At 43.9% G+C, this 18,514-nt stretch overlaps 1 protein-coding gene across 1 annotated transcript in view; it reads left to right on the forward strand.

The window, feature by feature from the left end:
- Positions 1–4,295: 4,295 nt before the first annotated feature.
- Positions 4,296–18,514, forward strand: part of pcdh1a (protocadherin 1a) — a 69,831-nt gene continuing 55,612 nt past the window's right edge. Inside the window, exons 1-3 of the mRNA XM_029848653.1 lie at positions 4,296–5,153; positions 10,667–11,487; positions 12,157–14,340. Coding sequence (XP_029704513.1) covers positions 10,687–11,487; positions 12,157–14,340 — 2,985 coding nt within the window. The 5' untranslated portion in view covers positions 4,296–5,153; positions 10,667–10,686. The remainder of the gene's footprint in view (positions 5,154–10,666; positions 11,488–12,156; positions 14,341–18,514) is intronic.

Here is an 18,514-nt window from a genome sequence, read left to right on the forward strand (position 1 = left end):
TCTGTGGCTGTTTGTTCAGGTGTCTGTTTGTGCCGTCCAGCCTGCTCCGATGAAACGTTTTGCCAACTTTGGAATTCTACGGCCACGTCTCCGTAAGGTCAGGCCTGGTCAAATCTGCTCAGTCCTGTGTGTGTCTGCTTTTTGGGGTTCAGTTCGTGTCTGCTGCTCTTAACAGAAAGATTCTATATCCTTCTACCAATTTTCTTACCTCATCTAAGGCTGAATCTAGTAACTTGAACCATCCAAATGTTCTATTTTTATTTACATTAATATGCAAAACTGTGATGCCCTCTATATTTTTTCCACATGATGAAGCTCCAATTCATCTATTCAAGTGTTCATTATATATTTATCTTTTAAGAATTCCACTCTTGTAACCAAGCATGTATAGAAATTCTACAGCTGAGGCATGCCTGAGGCTTTTTCTGTACTGTTGTAGTAATATTAATGAAAGAATATGGAAGCAGCAAGGGGCACGGCCTAATCTCCCAATCCAGCTTGATGTAACTGGGTCCTCCATTCATCCATCCATCCATCGCTCCATCCATCCATCCAAAACTCCATCTAGCAATCCAACCATACATCCATCCATCCCACCAACCATCCATGCTTCCATCCATCTATCATCCAACACCCATCCATCCATCATTTGTCATCCATCCATCCATCATCCATCCATCCCACCAACCAACCATCCATCTATCATCCAACATCCATGCATCATTTGTCATCCAACCATCCATCCATCCTACCAACCATCCATCCATCCCACCAACCATTCATCCATCCATCCATCCCACAAACCATCCAACCACCCATCCAACCACCCATCCATCCATCCCACCGACCAACAATCTATCATCCAACATCCATCCATCCCACCAACCAACCATCCATCTATCATCCAACATCCATCCATCATTTGTCATCCATCCATCCCACCATCCATCCATCCCACCATCCTACCATCTATCCATCCATCCATCCATCCATCCCACCAACCATCCATCCATCCATCCCACCATCAATCCATCCATCCCATCATCCATCCATCACTTATTTCTAATCTTTGCTACAGCTGGAGCTGCATTTCCATGCATTCACTGGGTGAAAGGTCATCAGTTCATCAAAGGACACACACACACACACCTAGAACTCACAAACACAAGAGTCTCTTTTGTGGCAGGAAGCTGGAGAACATTGGCAGGAACACGGAGAACATGCGAAGGACACAGGATCAGACACGGAAGCGTCTTGCTTTGAGGAGGCGGCAGCGACGCTGTGCTGCTGCCGTTGTTTCCAGGCATGTAAAAAGAGCTTCCGTTAAGCGTGTAGCTGTATAATCTCCACGGTAACATTTTTCTTTCAACAATCATTCCGTCTTGATGTGGATCTTTGAACACCCGGGAATGCCATTCAAATAACTCCGACTCCACATGTAAGAGCAAACAGAAAGGAGAAATTGTCAAGCAGACACAAAGACACAAAAAGATAAAAAAGGGAAAAAAAAAACTGCAAATACACAAGGATCAATGTATACAACATAACAAGATGGCGCCAATGTGTTCTAAAATGACTCTTGTTTGATCGTGCATGAGTTCACATCATCTGCTGTCTAAATCTCCATCATTGATCTCTGCTGCCACTGTGGGACCCCCCCCACAATGCACCTGGTGGTCAATGTGTGACATGCAACCCCTCCTGACCAGTTCTTTCAGTTCCTCTCATGCGTCAGCCACACCTGTGCGCTGCTGTCTGTATGAAATACGAGCAGATATGAAAGGCTTCATAATAAATTGAGCCTTATCTGCGTTTCAGATGCTATTATGCCGGTTTTGTTTTTTTTTGGCTGCTACATCCTCTGCTTCTCTTTCATTAGCCACCTCTGAATCAGTATTCTAAAGGAAGGCAGCGCCGAGGCAACTCGGGATCCAAGGCACTGCCTCTTCGCATCAATGCTCCTTAAACAATTTCTGCTTCAAAAGTGCAACAAATTTCCACATAATGGCGTTCAGGCGAGCGTCCGCGCGGGGAGATTTAGCAAAAATATAAGGGACGTTAAGGGATGTTCTTCCTTTTGTTGTTGCCATGCCACTTAAAGCCTATGGGAAATTACACGTGACATGAAGACACTTCCTGAACTGACGCCTGTAAAGAATGGCAGTTGTACACATGAACCTTATGTTTTTACGAGCTCAACAAAAGCAAAATACCTACAGTGATGCTACAGACAGCATCCTTTCATCCCGGTGCCCCCCCGAGGGAACAGCATTGTTCCCGTGTTCTCTTTGTTTCCATTATGTTTTAATCCCTGTAGATGCATCTCAAGGCCTATATATGAATGCATACTATGGCTATACGGGTGCAAAAGTATGCTGCGTGGTAAGACTGATTGTAAACGAACTCAGTTTTGGCGTTGGCTTCGACTCAGAATGTTCTGTCTGTCTGTGGAGGATGCAGCCCGGCTTCAAGGTTTTCCACTTCAATAGACGTACTGTAAATAGCAATAACTTTTCTAAAAAAAACCTGTTTAGAAAGAGGGGGTAAAACAACTCTCCAAACTTGCATTTGATGTCTTTCGCATGTGTTTCTAGTGTAAGATTTGGGGGGACAGAAAGGAAAATCATTATCTGATGAGATTTAATATTGAGATACATAAGAAATGCTTTTGAAGGGAATTAGGGAGGGTTTTGGGGACATTTTCTGCCTTGTATTTATTATCACTCAACTGACTTATTAAAACTGTGATCCCAAGGAAAAAAGGTGAGTGGGAATTAAAACAGAGCTGTGCCTTCTTGGCTAATTAAAAGAAAGACATCAAATGGCGCCCACACTGAAATGTTTTTTACCGTTTGCCCTTGGTCACCCTCTGATGTAGACAATACACTGAGTCTGGCTAATGATCTTAAACTGCTAATATTAGAACTTTACTGGAGTCCTCCTTAAACAGAAATGTTTAAATAAACGGCAAAAGATCAAAAATAATGTGTGTGAACTGACAAGAGCCATTGATTTAAATGCGCCGCCATTCTAAATGAGCCTTTACTTACAGAAATTAAACGAAAATTGCTTTTCGTCGGCATGTTTTACCACTTCAGTTTGATAATTCAGCGGTTCGCTGGTTTGTCGTGTTTTTTTTTTCCTGGGTCTCTTGTGAGTTGAGACTACCATTAATTTCCTCCCTTGCTGCTTCTCTTTCCTCAAGACAACACAGGCCACCTGTGACTGTACTTAAACGTTATTAGCATGGCTGTGTGTGGGTGGGAGCTCTAATCTGATTGGCTTAGAGACACCACGAGTGGCAGCCTTTAATGGAAGCCCTGGAGAGCTAACCCAACAGATGTGCGTTTGTGGCGAACGTCTTTGCCTCGGAATGGATGGGCCAGACAGGAAGTCGGGGGTTTCCTTTGGAAGACGGCGCTCAAGGCTGTCCTCCATGGCAGCAACCATGTTTTGACTCGTGGTCTCTTATTTATTTATTCTGCTGAAGCAGATCTGATCACTAGCATCACATCAGACAGGGGTGAGGCTTGCTGTGACCGCTCGCTGAGACATGCTAATTCATAACCCGGAGCAAGGAAAAACATTTGCATTTGGGGAAAAAAAGAGAGCAAGAGTGTAATGTCAGACATTATAGACAATATATGATGTATAAAATGAATAAAACTCACTCTACATACATACATACATGTAGAGCGAGTATGTGTGTGTATGTACATATGGACATATAAATGCATAGGTGTATGTTTGTATGTATGTAGAAAGGTAAATAACTACTTGCACATATGTCAATCTTAAGGCTGCTTATGGTGTTGGACATCTATCTATCTATCTATCTATCTATCTATCTATCTATCTATCTATCTATCTATCTATCTATCTATCTATCTATCTATCTATCTATCTATCAAAGCTACAGAACCAGATTTTGCCTTTAAACATGTGACACTGCAGCTATTCTCTGTGAGGGTTGTTATGTATGATCTAAAGTAATTGAGCCCATTAAGTGGGCTACCTGCAGGACTTTTCCTCGTTTTTTAAACTGATATTTTCACGCTACCTCGCATTTAGGATCCTACATTTCCTCCTCTTTCGTGTGCGACTCTTCCTCAGTCCAGCCGCCTGAGGGTGGCGCCAAATGAATAAATTGTGGTCCGTGGGATTCTATTTAGGGCAGTTCATTTCGCTCCATGGGACGCATATCAACAAGTAAACGGCTCATGCAGACTACCTGTTACATGAAATTCAGAGCCCTTTCCCTCCTTTTGAAGAGTGACTTGATGTAACCCTGACAGATGCTGTCGGGAGTGAGGAAAGAGCGCAGAGCAGGCGCATTAAGACGCTTATAAAGAGTGACCCAGTTTGATGAGATCTCCTTAAACTGTAGGAATCACACAATTTCCTGGTCGGCAGCGCGAGCATAATTTGATGTGGAGTGTGAAGTTGCTGTGCGCTGCTGCGGTGGATGGGAGCCCCACCTCCTCCCACGCTCGGATGAGAGGAAGAGAGAAAGGGAGAGAGGGGAGCAACTAGCCTACCCACGGCATCTCACCACTTGCTCTCTGGAAAAGGCTTCAGATGGGCTTCTTGTTTATCATCCCTCCGACGCGCAGTTTGCTCAGCTTGTCCTGAAAAAGAAATGACATTTCGGTCGCTGCTGCTCAGCTATCCGGTGCGTCCTGGCCGTGCGCTCTAGGCTACGTTCGGGAAAGCGCTCGGGAAAACTTGGAGCGGAGGGATGCGCCGGAGAGTGCATATCACGACAGGGATCTGTTTTCAGAGGACTGGACATGGAACACTGTAGGCTCTCCTCCCGGAAGGAAACCCCACGTTTCGCCGCGCTATCCTAAGACACCGCAACGTTCAGCCAACTTAGGGCAATTTTCTGGGGCAGCGATCTGTCATCTGTTTGAAGGAAAAAAAAAAAAAAAAGAGTGACGGGCGGGCGATGGACGCCATGTCCTGAATTTTGATGCAGAAAGTTCTCGACTCGGAGGAAATTCTCGGCTGTTGAAGTTTAATTTTTTTATTTTGGTTTGACATCAAGGCTCCGGCGGAGGTTTGAGGGTGAGACACCTGCCTCTGGGATCAGCGGCGGACGCATCTGCGGGGCTTGATAACGCGCCACCCAAGCCAAACTCTCTCTGGCACAGGTACTGTGATGATTGCAGAATTCCACGGGGAAGTTGCTGTTGTGTGTCTGTGTGTGTGTTTGGGGTTGGGACTTTAAGCAGACTTTGCTTGAAGTGAGGCTCAATAACGCAGGCCACGGTCCGATTGTGCTGTCTGCACAAGTTATCCGGCGCAAATTAGGAACAGCGGCGGCTTCGGTGTTACAGGTTGATGGGACACAGCAGTCCAGATCTGCCCCCCCTTCCCCCACAAGTGCGCTTTAAAAGAAATAACGCAACTAACGATCACCCTAACGCGTCCGTCCAACGGCATTAACCCTCACCCTCAGCTTCATTGCACTTAACAATATGAGTTCATTGCGTTTCGTGGTCTAATTGCAGCTTTACGATTCTGCGAGGTAGCAAATGTGATCCGTTTATATCACAGCCCCCTCGCCTCCATTTGGCCCCGGCAGCGAGCATCGCACTAATTGTTGCCTCTGTTTGGGGCTGTTCAGCCACGAGAGACGTGTCCGTCCGGTCATTCGTCTGTTTGATTTATTTCCCCTCATAATTCCTGGCTGTCACGCAACCGACTGTCCGACAGTTTTTGAAGAAATCCGTGCGTAAAATAGGTGGGGGGTGGCATAAGTCTTTGATCAGTGCAGCTGAAAGGGTAATCTCCTCTGCACCCTCCACTGGGAGTCAGGGGTGCTGTTTCCTCTAAGTCGACCACAAGACGCATTTTAAGGCTGCTTATGGTCTATCTATCTATCTATCTATCTATCTATCTATCTATCTATCTATCTATCTATCTATCTATCTATCTATCTATCTATCTATCTATCTATCTATCTATCTATCTATCTATCTATCTATCTATCTATCTATCTATCTATCTATCTATCTATCTATCCTGAAGTCGTTCTGACCGATGAATATCAAGTAGTGGATACAGCCTCTTAATGTCTAAAGGTCTTTTCAGTAGGAGTGAACCTACTAAGTGTGTGTGTGTGTGTGTGTGTGTGTGTGTGTGCACGTGCGCATGTGTGCAAGGCCTCCCACACAAATAGTTAAATCAAACGTCCATGCCCCGAGCAAGTGTTTCTGAGCAAAGGCCGGCGCTTTCTCATTACCGACGGCAAAGTTTTACAGTGTCTAGCAGTGTGCAGGGAGACCTAAACTGTGATACCAGCCATCATAAATCACGTTGGTGGGAGGATAATGGATTTTACCTGTTATACTTGCTAAAGGCGCAGAGTCAGCCAATATATCAAATCACATCAGTTGAGAAAATCATTAAATCATCCTTTATCTTTCCAGACTGGAGCAAAGCGGGGATGCGCTTCTTACATTATAGGAATTAATGAGCTTGATCTGTACCCAAGTGAAAATTAAAGCTGCTGCATGGACTGCTGGGGTGGCCGAGTCATTATGAGCTCTGCGGGATTTTGCAAAAGTCTGTAAAAATAATGATTTCATCATATGACTCCAGTGACCACCCCCCCACCCCACTGACACACCCTGACCCTCTGATATACAATATCAATGACCAACAATCCCCCCTCTGTTGATATGCTGGAGCCCTTCCTGCCGAATCTGTCGAGTGGCCGACTTAAAGAGTAAATGTCACCCAGTCAGCCACTGAGTTGACTCAGCCACAAGATAGTCTGTCACTATGGTAACCAGGAGGGGCTTGCATGCTCCGCAACACAATTATATTGTTCGTTGTGGGTCCCCCCCCCCCCCATACCTGTCTGTTAAATGCAACGTGACAGCGCACATACTGCGCGGTCACATGTTTGAAATGTGAAATCTCGTAATTGGAAAGGAAGCGTAGGCTGAGGTCCTCGTAGTGGAAAGGTTCTTGAAGACATTTTAACGGCCGCTCGGAGGAGTAAAAGGTTTTTGCCAAAAAGCTTGTGGAGCCTTTTTAGACAGTTTCTTCTCTGAATAATTGGAAAGGATATCTCATGCATGTAAACCTGGCTGTGGGGAAGCACCAGCGGCGCCACAAAAGATATTGTTGTATCTGGAGTCAGCTGCGCCCGGGCTTCATTATGGCACAAAACTCTGTCCCTCTCGAGAACTGGACCCGACTGCGCGCCGTTTGTCATAGGTGGTGTCATTGATTGCAGGCATGTACGGTAGCTGCTGTTCTTTTGAGCAGTGTGTGCAGCGGGGGTGATAAACGGCGCAAGGGCTCTGTGTGGGTTTCAATATTGCTTTGCAGTTAGTCTGATGTTTAGCCGCTAGTGAGGTCTCTTTTCCCTCGCGCTCTGTGAGGAGTCGTACAGCGGCACCGGCACTCATCACCGAGCCTTTAAGAAGGGGGGGGGGGGGGGGGGGAGTGTGGGCGTTAGCTAGAAGGAATATGCCATCGTTCAAAATGGCTTTGGAATAGTGAAATGGAAGGCTAAAAGAGACTAGTACGCATGTGGCGGCGGGATTTCCACATAAGCGACAACATCAACACGCTCCCAGGTGGCAGACTGGGGCGGGGGAGCTCCTGCTCTAATCTTTACATCTGGGGAGGTTGCTGACAGGTGAAAGGGGACCTGTATGTCAGGACCACCTGCAGCACCAGAGTGTGGAGTGATAATTGTCTCGCCGTTTTATACCACCAGGCGCTCATCTTCTGGTCGGGTTTTGTATTCTGCTTGATGTTGTTAAAAAGCTGGATTTAGGCCAGGCAGGGGCGACCTCCGCCTGTGATGTTCCTGGTGGGGGTTTAAGCTCAGCTGATAAGCAGTTTTGCCCTGTCGTCCCCATCTCAAAAGTTAAACAGCTATGCAGGAGACAGAGTAAATAGCAAACCCATCAGGCAGTTTGAGGCAGCCTTTGAGGTCTTCCTCCATCCCGCACCACAGCCTGCCTTCACTACGCGGAACCATCTGGACCATTGCGTGATCACAGCATGAGGTGTTTTTGCAGAACGCGGCTTCAGTGGCGGAGTTAGGTTTCTTTCCTTCATCAGTGATTGTGTTTGGAAAGATTTTTTTTTTCCTCCTCTGAAGCACCTCCGTAAGACTTTGGTTCGCTTATTTGCAGAGAGAAGTGCTTTAGGGAATTAAAGCATAAGCCGTCTAGGTTTCGTGGAGCCATAACAGCTTTATGTGGAGGAAGTGCAGCGTACTCACACAACTAGTCGCACCACAAGGTTACCCGAGTCTGAGCCGTTTCTCGGTAAAGCAACCGCAAAGTACGTCTGGGATTTAGTACCGATAACAGACATATTATTGCGTGATTGGAGAAAAATCCCAACACAAACATCTCTGCTGGCACAGCTGTTCAAAGCTGACATTTCCAGGCAGAGGGAACATCACGTTTCCAGCCGTGCGCCTCTGACGCAGGGCCCTCTTCAAGCACCTGGAACTCAAACCTCCAATCACGCCTAAAAGGTGGTGCCGTTGCAGACGTTTTTCTAGCTCTTTGAACCAAAAGACGTATCTCGATTGTCCCTGTGATTAGATATGCTGACTTGCGTATCAGGATCTGCCTGAATCAGCCTGTGGTCTTCCAAGTCTAACACACCATCTGGGTTTGACAGACAACAACCAGGTTTTCTTTTCTCTTTTTTTGGAACAAAAGTGCTGAAAAATGTGAAAAGTCACCCCTGCAGTTATGTTTGGCAGTTCTAATTAATCCATTTAGCACCTCAGCATTGCTCTTTTGTGAGACTGCGGACCAGATCTGGGAAAGAAAGAATGAAAACAAATTCTCAACACCTTATTATAAGATGATGATAAAATATTTGCAAGATAGCTGAGATATGTAAGGCTAAAAAGGGGCGCAGCGGCATCTAACTGGTGAGCGATTTCTACCGAACGCTGTCAAAGCTCCTGTTCCACAAACAACATGAATTTTAATGTAAATACACAGAATGAAAAAAGCAACAGCGAATCGCTGTGGCCGCCAGGCATGGTGCCATCTGGAAAACAGGCACGAGGCCAACTGGAAGACATTAAGTCATGAGTGTCATCAACCATAACAATCATGTCACTATAAAAGTATGCCTGTTCATTCTATAAGTGGCTACAAAGCTGGAGCAGTTACACCGGAACAAAAGGCTATGTATTATTATTTACTCGTAAAAAAACAAACATTCAAAACCAGGAAAAAGTGCTGATGACCTACATTTACACTGTAGATGCACGTAAACAACACCATCATTGTTTAAAATGAGGGTTAATTAGAACCAGCTGCATGACAACTGATGCTTTGATGCTATTTTTGTGGTTATATTATGAATTGTTTTTACTTTGGCTTTTTTAAAATGTTATTTTATGACAAACAACACCCCATTCTGGCCACTTAGACAGGTTCGTAAAAAGGGACTAATCAATAACTGCGCTATTAGCATGTAATTTAGCAGCATTCTTGTTTTTAGCATATTCAAAAGAAATCTTTTTTTTGATACATGTTTTCAGATACAATTCTTCCCTGCACAGCTTTTAGGAAAACGAGATGCACCCAACAGATAGTTAAACTTAATTCTTCTGCATTTTTCACACTGAATAAAGTGACACAATGCCTCTGCTAAATGTCAGTTTTCTGTAAATGACCAGCAAACTGCAAACCGATCCAAAATATCCACTGATGAGCAAATTGCAATAACAATGGGCCCTTTATACCGTATCTGCTCCCATTTCAATTACTAATGGGACACACACACACCATTTTGCACACAAGAAACAATTAAAGTCTCAAATCGTGCCATGGAAAAGATGAAATTCTCTGGCTTGAGGGACCGCAGATCAAAGAGGACACTAAAATAATGGGTCGTAATTACAGAGTTGAAAGGTTCAAAATCAAACATGATGATTACGTTGTTTGAGCTTGCCCGTAGCAACGGAGAGAAGATAGAAAGTTCTCCATTGTGCATTGTTGCAAGCTGCATGCGGAGATAATAGCCATGTCCTTTAATCTGAATGGGACGATGTCACCATGTCCTCCAAGCATTGGTTATTAAAGGCCTGCCTGGCTAGACTGAAGAGTTTAACATAGTTTTTAGGGTATGTCTGACAGTGTTAGATTCAGGCTACACTGCTACACTACTCCTCAGTGTCTGTTAGCATAATACTGAAATAATGAGTCTCTTAGGCTGTGCAGAATTGGATTTTCTATTTCATTTTTATTTGATTATACAGATGAAACAATCTGTGCTGGCCCTCAAGATTATTTTGTGCATAAGATTACAATTTCTTCTTCCCAGACTCTTTTCTGTGTGGTATTTGTAAAGAGGAACTGTACGCCAAAGCACCGATACAGGAAAAGTAACCACGTGGGCATACGGTGATTAGGTTTTCAAAGAAAAGCATCTTTTCCTTTTGTTGTTCTGCTTGGAGGCATGGTCTTTATAGCTTCCATTCATTTCAAAGCTGCAGCGTTGTTCAGAAGTACAAACCTGCTAACTAAAATGTACTGTATTAATATAGGTTCTCAAATTTTCCTTTATAATTGGACATTATCACCGTTTGGTCCAGCTGGTAAACATTGAAGCTAAACCTTTATATTTGTGTCCATTAATTTTCTTTTTTATTCTTTGTTTGCAGGCAGATCTTCTGTTGAACTAATGGACCGGACTTCGAACGCAGTGCTGCTTTGGGTGCTGCTGCTGCTGCCGCTCGGTGGTTCTGTCGATGGCAGCATCCTGTACCGGGTCCAGGAGGAGCAGCCTCCGAACACTCTTATTGGTAGCCTAGCGGCAGATCAGGGCTTGCCTGACTCGGGTCACCTTTATAAGCTGGAAGTAGGTTCCCCTTATCTCCGAGTTGATGGAAAGACAGGAGACATTTTCACCACCGAGATTCCCATAGACAGAGAGACTCTCAGAGACTGTCGGTCACTTGTTAAAGGTAAACCCTGCTATCTGGAATTCGAGGTGTCAGTGACAGATTTGATCCAAAACCAGAGCCCGCGACTTATTGAAGGACGTATTGAGGTGCAAGACATCAACGACAACACGCCACAGTTCCCCTCTTCCGTCCTCACCATCTCTGTCCCCGAGAACACAATCATGGGGGCGCTATTCTCCATCCCTTTGGCTATGGACAGAGACTCCGACAGGAATGGCGTGGCAGACTACGCGCTGACTGCAGGGCCAGATGCAGCAACCCTTTTTGGCTTACAAGTGGCTGATGACAGAGGAGGGAAGCTGCCGCAGCTCATTGTCCTCGGCAACCTGGACCGTGAGTTGAAGGACTCCTATGACCTGACCATCAAAGCAGTGGACGGAGGGAACCCTCAGCGCTACAGCAGCGCCTTGCTAAGAGTTGTTGTGACCGACGCCAATGACAACGCTCCTAGATTTGAAAAGTCCATGTATGAAGCTGAAGTGTCAGAAAATAGTCCCATTGGACACTCCGTGTTGCAGGTAAGACCTCAGAACAAATCTCGTCCCTTTAAAGAACATGAGGTGGATATTCAAGAGCACACAGAGGATGTAAATTAAAAACAAAATGAACTTGTAAAGCTTTGTGCAATATTTTCACTTCATAGCCACAAAGAATAAGGCAGTTTTCATTTTGCTACGTTAATTTATCAAGACATATTTGACAAAATGGATGGATGCATTATAGTTGTACAACATAGCTGTTGGGTGTTATCGAAAAGACAATGGACACACACATAAAACTTACAGAAAAGGAGCAAGAGCTTCACATTATGAGAGTGTAGGAGTGTGTTTTGTTTTCTGTCTTTCCCTGTGAAATTGCAGCAGATGTCATGAAAGAAATGGCACTATTGATATTTTGACGTGTTTTCTCGGGATGTTCTCTTGCCAAAGCGCAGGGATAAAAGAAGGGGGTTCAAAGAGGGGGAAAAAAGCTTCTCACGTAATCATCACAAGCAAAAAGAAATGTTTAAAAAAAATGTTCAAATGATTTTACCTATGGTGCTTTGAAATGGTGGGTTACTCACTGAGCGCATTCCTTTTAACTTAAACAACAAATTCTTCTGTGGCTGCGTCTGTCTCTATGTATGTATCTCCATAAGAATATATATAGAGAGCATGACTTTAACCATGAAAATGTCTTCTTTCCAGGTCAAAGCAAATGACTCGGACATGGGCCCGAATGGAGAAATTGAGTACACCCTTCACCAAGCAGTGGACCCAGTCCCAAAACTATTAAGAATAGATCGTTCAACTGGCACTATCTATGTCAAAGGACCACTGGACAGGGAGGACATTAGTAGCTTGTCATTTTATGTGGTAGCCAGGGATAAGGGTCCTCAACCTAAAAGCTCCAAAACATTTGTAACCATTGAGGTGACAGACCAGAATGACAATGCTCCGGCCGTTGAGATCCGTGGGATTGGCCTCGTGACACACAGTGAAGGCGTGGCTAATATTTCTGAGGACATGCCGGTGGGAACGGCTGTTGCTTTGGTCCAAGTGTCTGATAAGGATGAGGGAGAGAATGCCGTTGTCACCTGTGTAGTTGCGGGGGACGTTCCCTTCCAGCTCCGCTCAGCCAGCGACTCATCCAGCGACAACAAGAGGAAGTATTTCCTCCAGACCACCACTCCCCTCGACTATGAAAGAGTTAGGGATTACAGAGTCGAGATTGTGGCAGTGGATTCTGGGAATCCAGCACTCTCTAGCACAAACTCCCTGAAGGTCCAAGTCACTGATGTCAACGATAACTCCCCAATATTTTCTCCAACCTTGTTCGAAGTAGATTTTGCTGAAGAAAACCAACCAGGGGAGAGGGTTCTGGACGTTACGGCTTCAGATGCTGACACCGGCACTAACGCGGAGCTGCTCTATAATATTTTGGGAGACTCGGCCATCAAGGGCCTGTTTGAAATTGACCCAAATACAGGCGAAGTGAGAGCAAGAAGCCCACTTGATCGAGAGCATAAAGAACATTATGAGTTTCGGGTCACTGCAGCAGACAAAGGATCACCTGTTCATAAAGGAACTGCAACTGTTGTGATAAAAGTGCTGGATCGCAATGATAATGATCCAAAGTTCATGCTCAGTGGGTACAGCTTTTCAGTTTTGGAAAACATGCCCCCCCTCAGTCCAGTTGGCATGGTGACAGTGTTAGATATGGACAAAGGTGAGAATGCTCGAGTTCACCTCGCTGTTGAGTCTGACGGAGGGAAGTTTGTTATTCAAAATGGAACCGGCACTATTCTATCAAGTATTTCCTTCGACAGAGAGAAGGAAAGCAGCTACACATTCCGTCTGAAAGCGGTGGATGGTGGGGAGCCACCCAGATCTTCATATGTGGGCGTTACCATCAATGTACTGGACGAAAATGACAATGACCCCGTCGTCACTAAGCCATCCAATTCTTCCTTCAGACATCTGTCACCTTCTGCTGCCCCAGACAGCCATGTTGAGGTAGTGGAAGCTGAAGACTTGGATAGCGGGCCTAATGCAGAGCTTGTCTTTAGTATTGCTGGTGGAAACCCTTACCAGTTATTCCATATATCCCCTTCCAGTGGACAGATTACACTGGCAAAAGAAATGACTCGTAAACATGGTGGACTGCATCGGCTTGTGGTGCGAGTGAGTGACAGAGGGAAGCCTGCACGCCACGCCACTGCCCTGGTCCACATCTATGTCAATGAAACCATTTCAAATGTCAGCTTAGTGGAGGCTCTCGTTGGACACAGTCTTTACACTCCACTGGACAGAGACATCGCCGGTGATCCTGACAACGGTTTCGCTGTGCACCGCAGCAATATATTGTTCGGAAGCCTAGCCGGTGTGGCAGGAGTCGTTCTATTGATCTTGGTGGTGGTATTTATTCGCCATCGCATCCAAAGAGAGACAAAGAGCGGCTACCAGGCTGGCAAAAAGGAAACAAAGGACTTATACGCACCAAAACAGACACCAAAGAATACCAAAGGCAAACGAGGAAGGAAAGGTAAACCCCAGAAACCCCCGAAAGCTCTAGGAGAAGATGAAGAGGTCAGTCTTCAAAAGAGCCTCAAGTTCAACCTCGATGGTGTCAGCGATAGTCCTCGAATACACCTGCCTCTAACCTATTCGCCCGGAAGCCCTGACATAGGCCGACACTACCGCTCCAATTCTCCCTTACCCTCCATCCAACTCCAGGCACAGTCCCCCTCAGCCTCCCAAAAGCATCAAGTGGTCCAGGACCTTCCTGCCACCAACACCTTTGTAGGAACAGGCGGGGATGACAACTCCACCGGCTCAGACCAGTACTCAGATTACAGCTACAAAACCAGCCAGCCGAAGTACAACAAACAGGTACGTTTCTGCTGTAAGATAAAACATCTTTGTATACAGGCCTGGAAAACCTATTATTTTTCTTCTTTGCAATTTTTGCTATTAGCACTTAAATACGGATTGCAGTCCATTATCGTCATTATCACATAGATTTCAGATGGAGTGATTACATTTTTAATTGATTTTGACGCCAGTTAGTTTATTTGTTTATTGCGGCTTTGTAGATGTTGCTTTGCAGTAAAAACCATCACCACCTGTCACATGATCCAGATTTCCACTACTGGAAAAACTTGGGTGTCAGTTTATGTTTTTGACTTTTCTTTTTCATTCACTGGCGTTGGGCAGGGCTGGTCCATTTTCCAGCGGCTCACTCCTCTCTGCTGCCTAACCCCTCATGCTCTGATCTTTGCAGGTCACTTGCTCTTATCTGGTGGCTCCTTATGCTCTTATCTCCTCTTATCTCTACAACATTTGGCAAAGCTTTAATCGCCATGGAAACAGAAATATTAATGGCCTCAGAGGGGATTACAAATGGAGAATTTGTGGGTCGTAGGGATAGAAAGCTGGTGTTTCTCGAGGATTTCGTGTCATCTGTGAGTTTGAGAATGCTTCTTGGAATAAACAAGTGCAGATGTGTGTTTCTGTTCATGTGTGTGTCTGCGTGTGTGTGTGTGTGAGAGAGAAACAGATGTTTAAATCATCCAGATTTCAGAATTTGTGGTTTAGGAAGAGAACTGCCTGGAAAAAATATGGATTATCTTGACAGGAACGTGTTTCGATAGACCTTTTTCACACTTTTTAGACATGAGATACACAGATGGAATTAAAGTGAAGTTACTTCCGCTCCCCATGTCAGTGAATGTTCCCAGTTGTCTTAGCGGCTTCGGGTGTTGAGAATGTTCTCTCTACTGTGCTAACTTGAATATGGTAAAAGTGAGCAATGAGACTTTTGCTACCGGAGTGTTCTTCAACACATCCTCATCTGTCTTTTAATTATTTTCCAGTTGACAGCGATGGTAGAAGAAAATAAATCCAGTGGCATCTGATGGGAAGAGAGGGTGCATTTGGTTATAAAGAAGGGCAGCACATACGTCTGCAGCAGGCATTTCATATCAGAGGATTATATTTTGGGCTGCAGTAAAAGCTGCTTGAACCCTGGGGGTTGTTCCCAGTCTCAGAAATGGAAGTCTGTTTACGAGCAATCGAACAAATGGCGATCTTTGCTGTCTTTGGTGAGCCAGCACTCCCTGATCAAACCCCTAGCTTCTGATGCTCCCAAATTCTTCATGGATTAGAAGCATCAAGCTCTCACAATCACCTGTCTATTACATTTTATGCTACCAAACGTAAGATCTGAAAAAATACCATGTAGGATAATCAGGTTATTATAGACAGTAAAGCAATGCTCTAACCAAGGAAAACTACTGAAAAACATCAAAATGTCAATTTCTCCCCCCAAGCCAGCCAATAAGCCTGACTTTGGCTTTATGTATACAAAAACTTTGACATTCTTCAAGTATTTGCAGATAACACTTGCCACATTAAATGGATGAAATATGCTGAGACAGATCATGCACAGGTGACACATTTCCTGCAAAGATATGGTTGGAGCTGCTATCACAGCGGGCTGGTTGGTACTTTTCACCAGATGCTTGCTGACAGTTTATGTGATCACAAGCCTTTGTGGGTGGAGTCTGATACGGAGAACAGTCGCCACTGTCTCAGTGATGGACACCAAAAGGGACCGGAATGACTGGAAGCCACAGGGCATGGCTGGTTATTTGTGTGCGCTGCCAGTCTGTCTTTGTGTGTTGATTTGTGGCTTCCGAGTATTAATTGTAGCGATGGCACAGATGTAAGCGCTCAGTGGTTGACAGCGTTGCTGCTTTCCCGATACGAGAACATAACCAGGGATGAGGCGCGACTCAAGTGATTGGCAGACTGTGCAAAAACATGGACAGATGCGGAAGCTCATATGACATACCCCCAGCAGATGTTGTCTCATGTACAGCCTCCCCTTTCACATCAGGAAGAACAGATTGACCAAAATATATAATTAAAGTAACTGCCAACTGATGTGACAGATGTAGAGTGATACCCTTGCTTTAATTAGCTGAGCGACAATTGCTTGTCACTGCAATCTCCTTCACATTATATCCGAGGTTACAAGGTCTCGTTTTAGGAACATGATCGCTTGAATGGTTTATTTATTTGTTGTGGCGAACAATTCATTAGGTAGTTTAAAGGTGTCTTTGCTTTAACTTCCTGTATCAACGTCCTTGTTTGAGAGGTTTGACTCAAAAATGCTCGACTTATAAAAGCAACATCAGTAGTTAACAGAAAATAATTAAGAGTTGTGTGTTTGCTTTCTTTTTCTTGGTGGAGTTTTAAGCTATTTCCTTTCTAGATTTCTAATCATTTCTAAATAAGAAATGAGAAAATAGCTTTTAATAATAAATCCAGTCAGATCCTTTTATGTCAGATCCTTTTATGTCAGATCCTTTTATGTTCCTGAAGGAATCAGTAAGTTATAATAGCCTCCGAGGCTACTGGTAGATCCCAAATATTCACATATTGCTAATAAATAAAACCTTGATATAGTCTAATCTGTTCTATGATCACAGGTAGGAATGTTTTGGTGAAAGAGCAAGGAAAACCTACCTTCAGAATTTAAAAATTCAGAAATTCAGGGCTTTTCAGACATTGGAGGCTAAACAAATGTGTGTAAAACATGGACAAGGATGTCCTCCATGACAAATATTTACACATTCATGAAAGCACTTCATTAAGGACCTACCTTTTTGATATTTTATTAAACTCCAGATGCGCAATGACACGTCGCTGATTATAATGTCTTCCTTAAACTACAATCAATTCATACAGCAGCATTTCTTTTTATTTTAGCTGAAACTAAAAACTGTTTCTGACACTGTTTCTGTGTTGGGTTGTATGTAATCATTTTCTATACCCCACTTATTTTCTTCCGACACCGATTTTACATCCTGCTATATTTATCCACACCATCCATTCACAGATGATTGCCAATGATGTATAGCAAAACAAATCTACAGAAACATTTTCTGGTGGTAAATTTCTACCATCTTAAGATTCTGAGTACCTCTGGTGGGTCTGAGGTCCTTCTGTGACACATTTTAGAATACACAATGAAACATGTAGCACTCCTGCCGTTTCCACATGGATTTCTGGTGGATTCCGCGGCGGGAGATGGCCAGATGTCCTGGTTTGACGAACGCATTTGCCGCGCTTATGCTAGCTCACAAAATTCTCAGAAGCATTGTGATGTTTTCCTCAATTCATTGTTGGCAGCTTATTTCACATCTAATTGCTTTAAATTAACCCACTTTGGAACAAAATTCGAGAAATACTGTTTGTAAGCCACAATGTATTACATCAGACATATTGCCTCTAAACACTTTTAAATGGAGTGAGGACCCTATTTTATTAATTCCTTTGTTAGCCCTCTTTTACATTATTTCTAAAAACTGTTTTATCCTGTAATAAACACTGATCGAATATTTCAAAAGCTAACAAAAAGAAAAAAAAAAGGCTTGCATGCCTTTTCGAATATTTGTCTGGCAAATTCATTTGGCAGGAAAGGAAAAAAAAAGCATTCACAAAAAGTTCAAATCCAATAACCGCGTTCCAACAGTGCTCTTAAACAAACAGGATCAGCTGTCTGTAGCATCCTAGCTGAAGTGCTCAGGGGCTCTTTTAACTGCTTCCATACTGCCTGCATCTGTTCGGTAATTAACGTGTAAACTGGGAAGTTTCCGAAGAATCTTGGCGGGTGCGATCCGTTTGGAATGGACTTTATGAGCCAAAAAATATGATGTAACTCAAAAATTTGAAAGGTCAGTTGTAGGAGAAATTCTTGAACATTAAAATCAGCCAGTATATAATATAATTGTTAAAAAAGTGGAATATGTTTCCAAGTTTAAGAAGTAGAAAAAGGAGACACCGAAAAATGCACCAGGCCATTTTAAGTCATTTGTTTACTCTTTGGTCAATCTTTGTTTGTCACTAACCTACATTTTGTCATGCTAGTCATAGTAGCATGACAATCCTAATCAACCCAGCTCAGAGTTTTTGGGATGTGCTGGCAAAATGAAACACACACCAAATTAGATATAAGGCATTAGTTATAGATCGTAATCAAAAATATCTCATATTGGAT

The sequence above is a fragment of the Takifugu rubripes genome, chromosome 15 (genome assembly GCF_901000725.2).
Source record: "Takifugu rubripes chromosome 15, fTakRub1.2, whole genome shotgun sequence".
In the NCBI taxonomy this organism is placed as follows: Eukaryota; Metazoa; Chordata; class Actinopteri; order Tetraodontiformes; family Tetraodontidae; genus Takifugu; species Takifugu rubripes.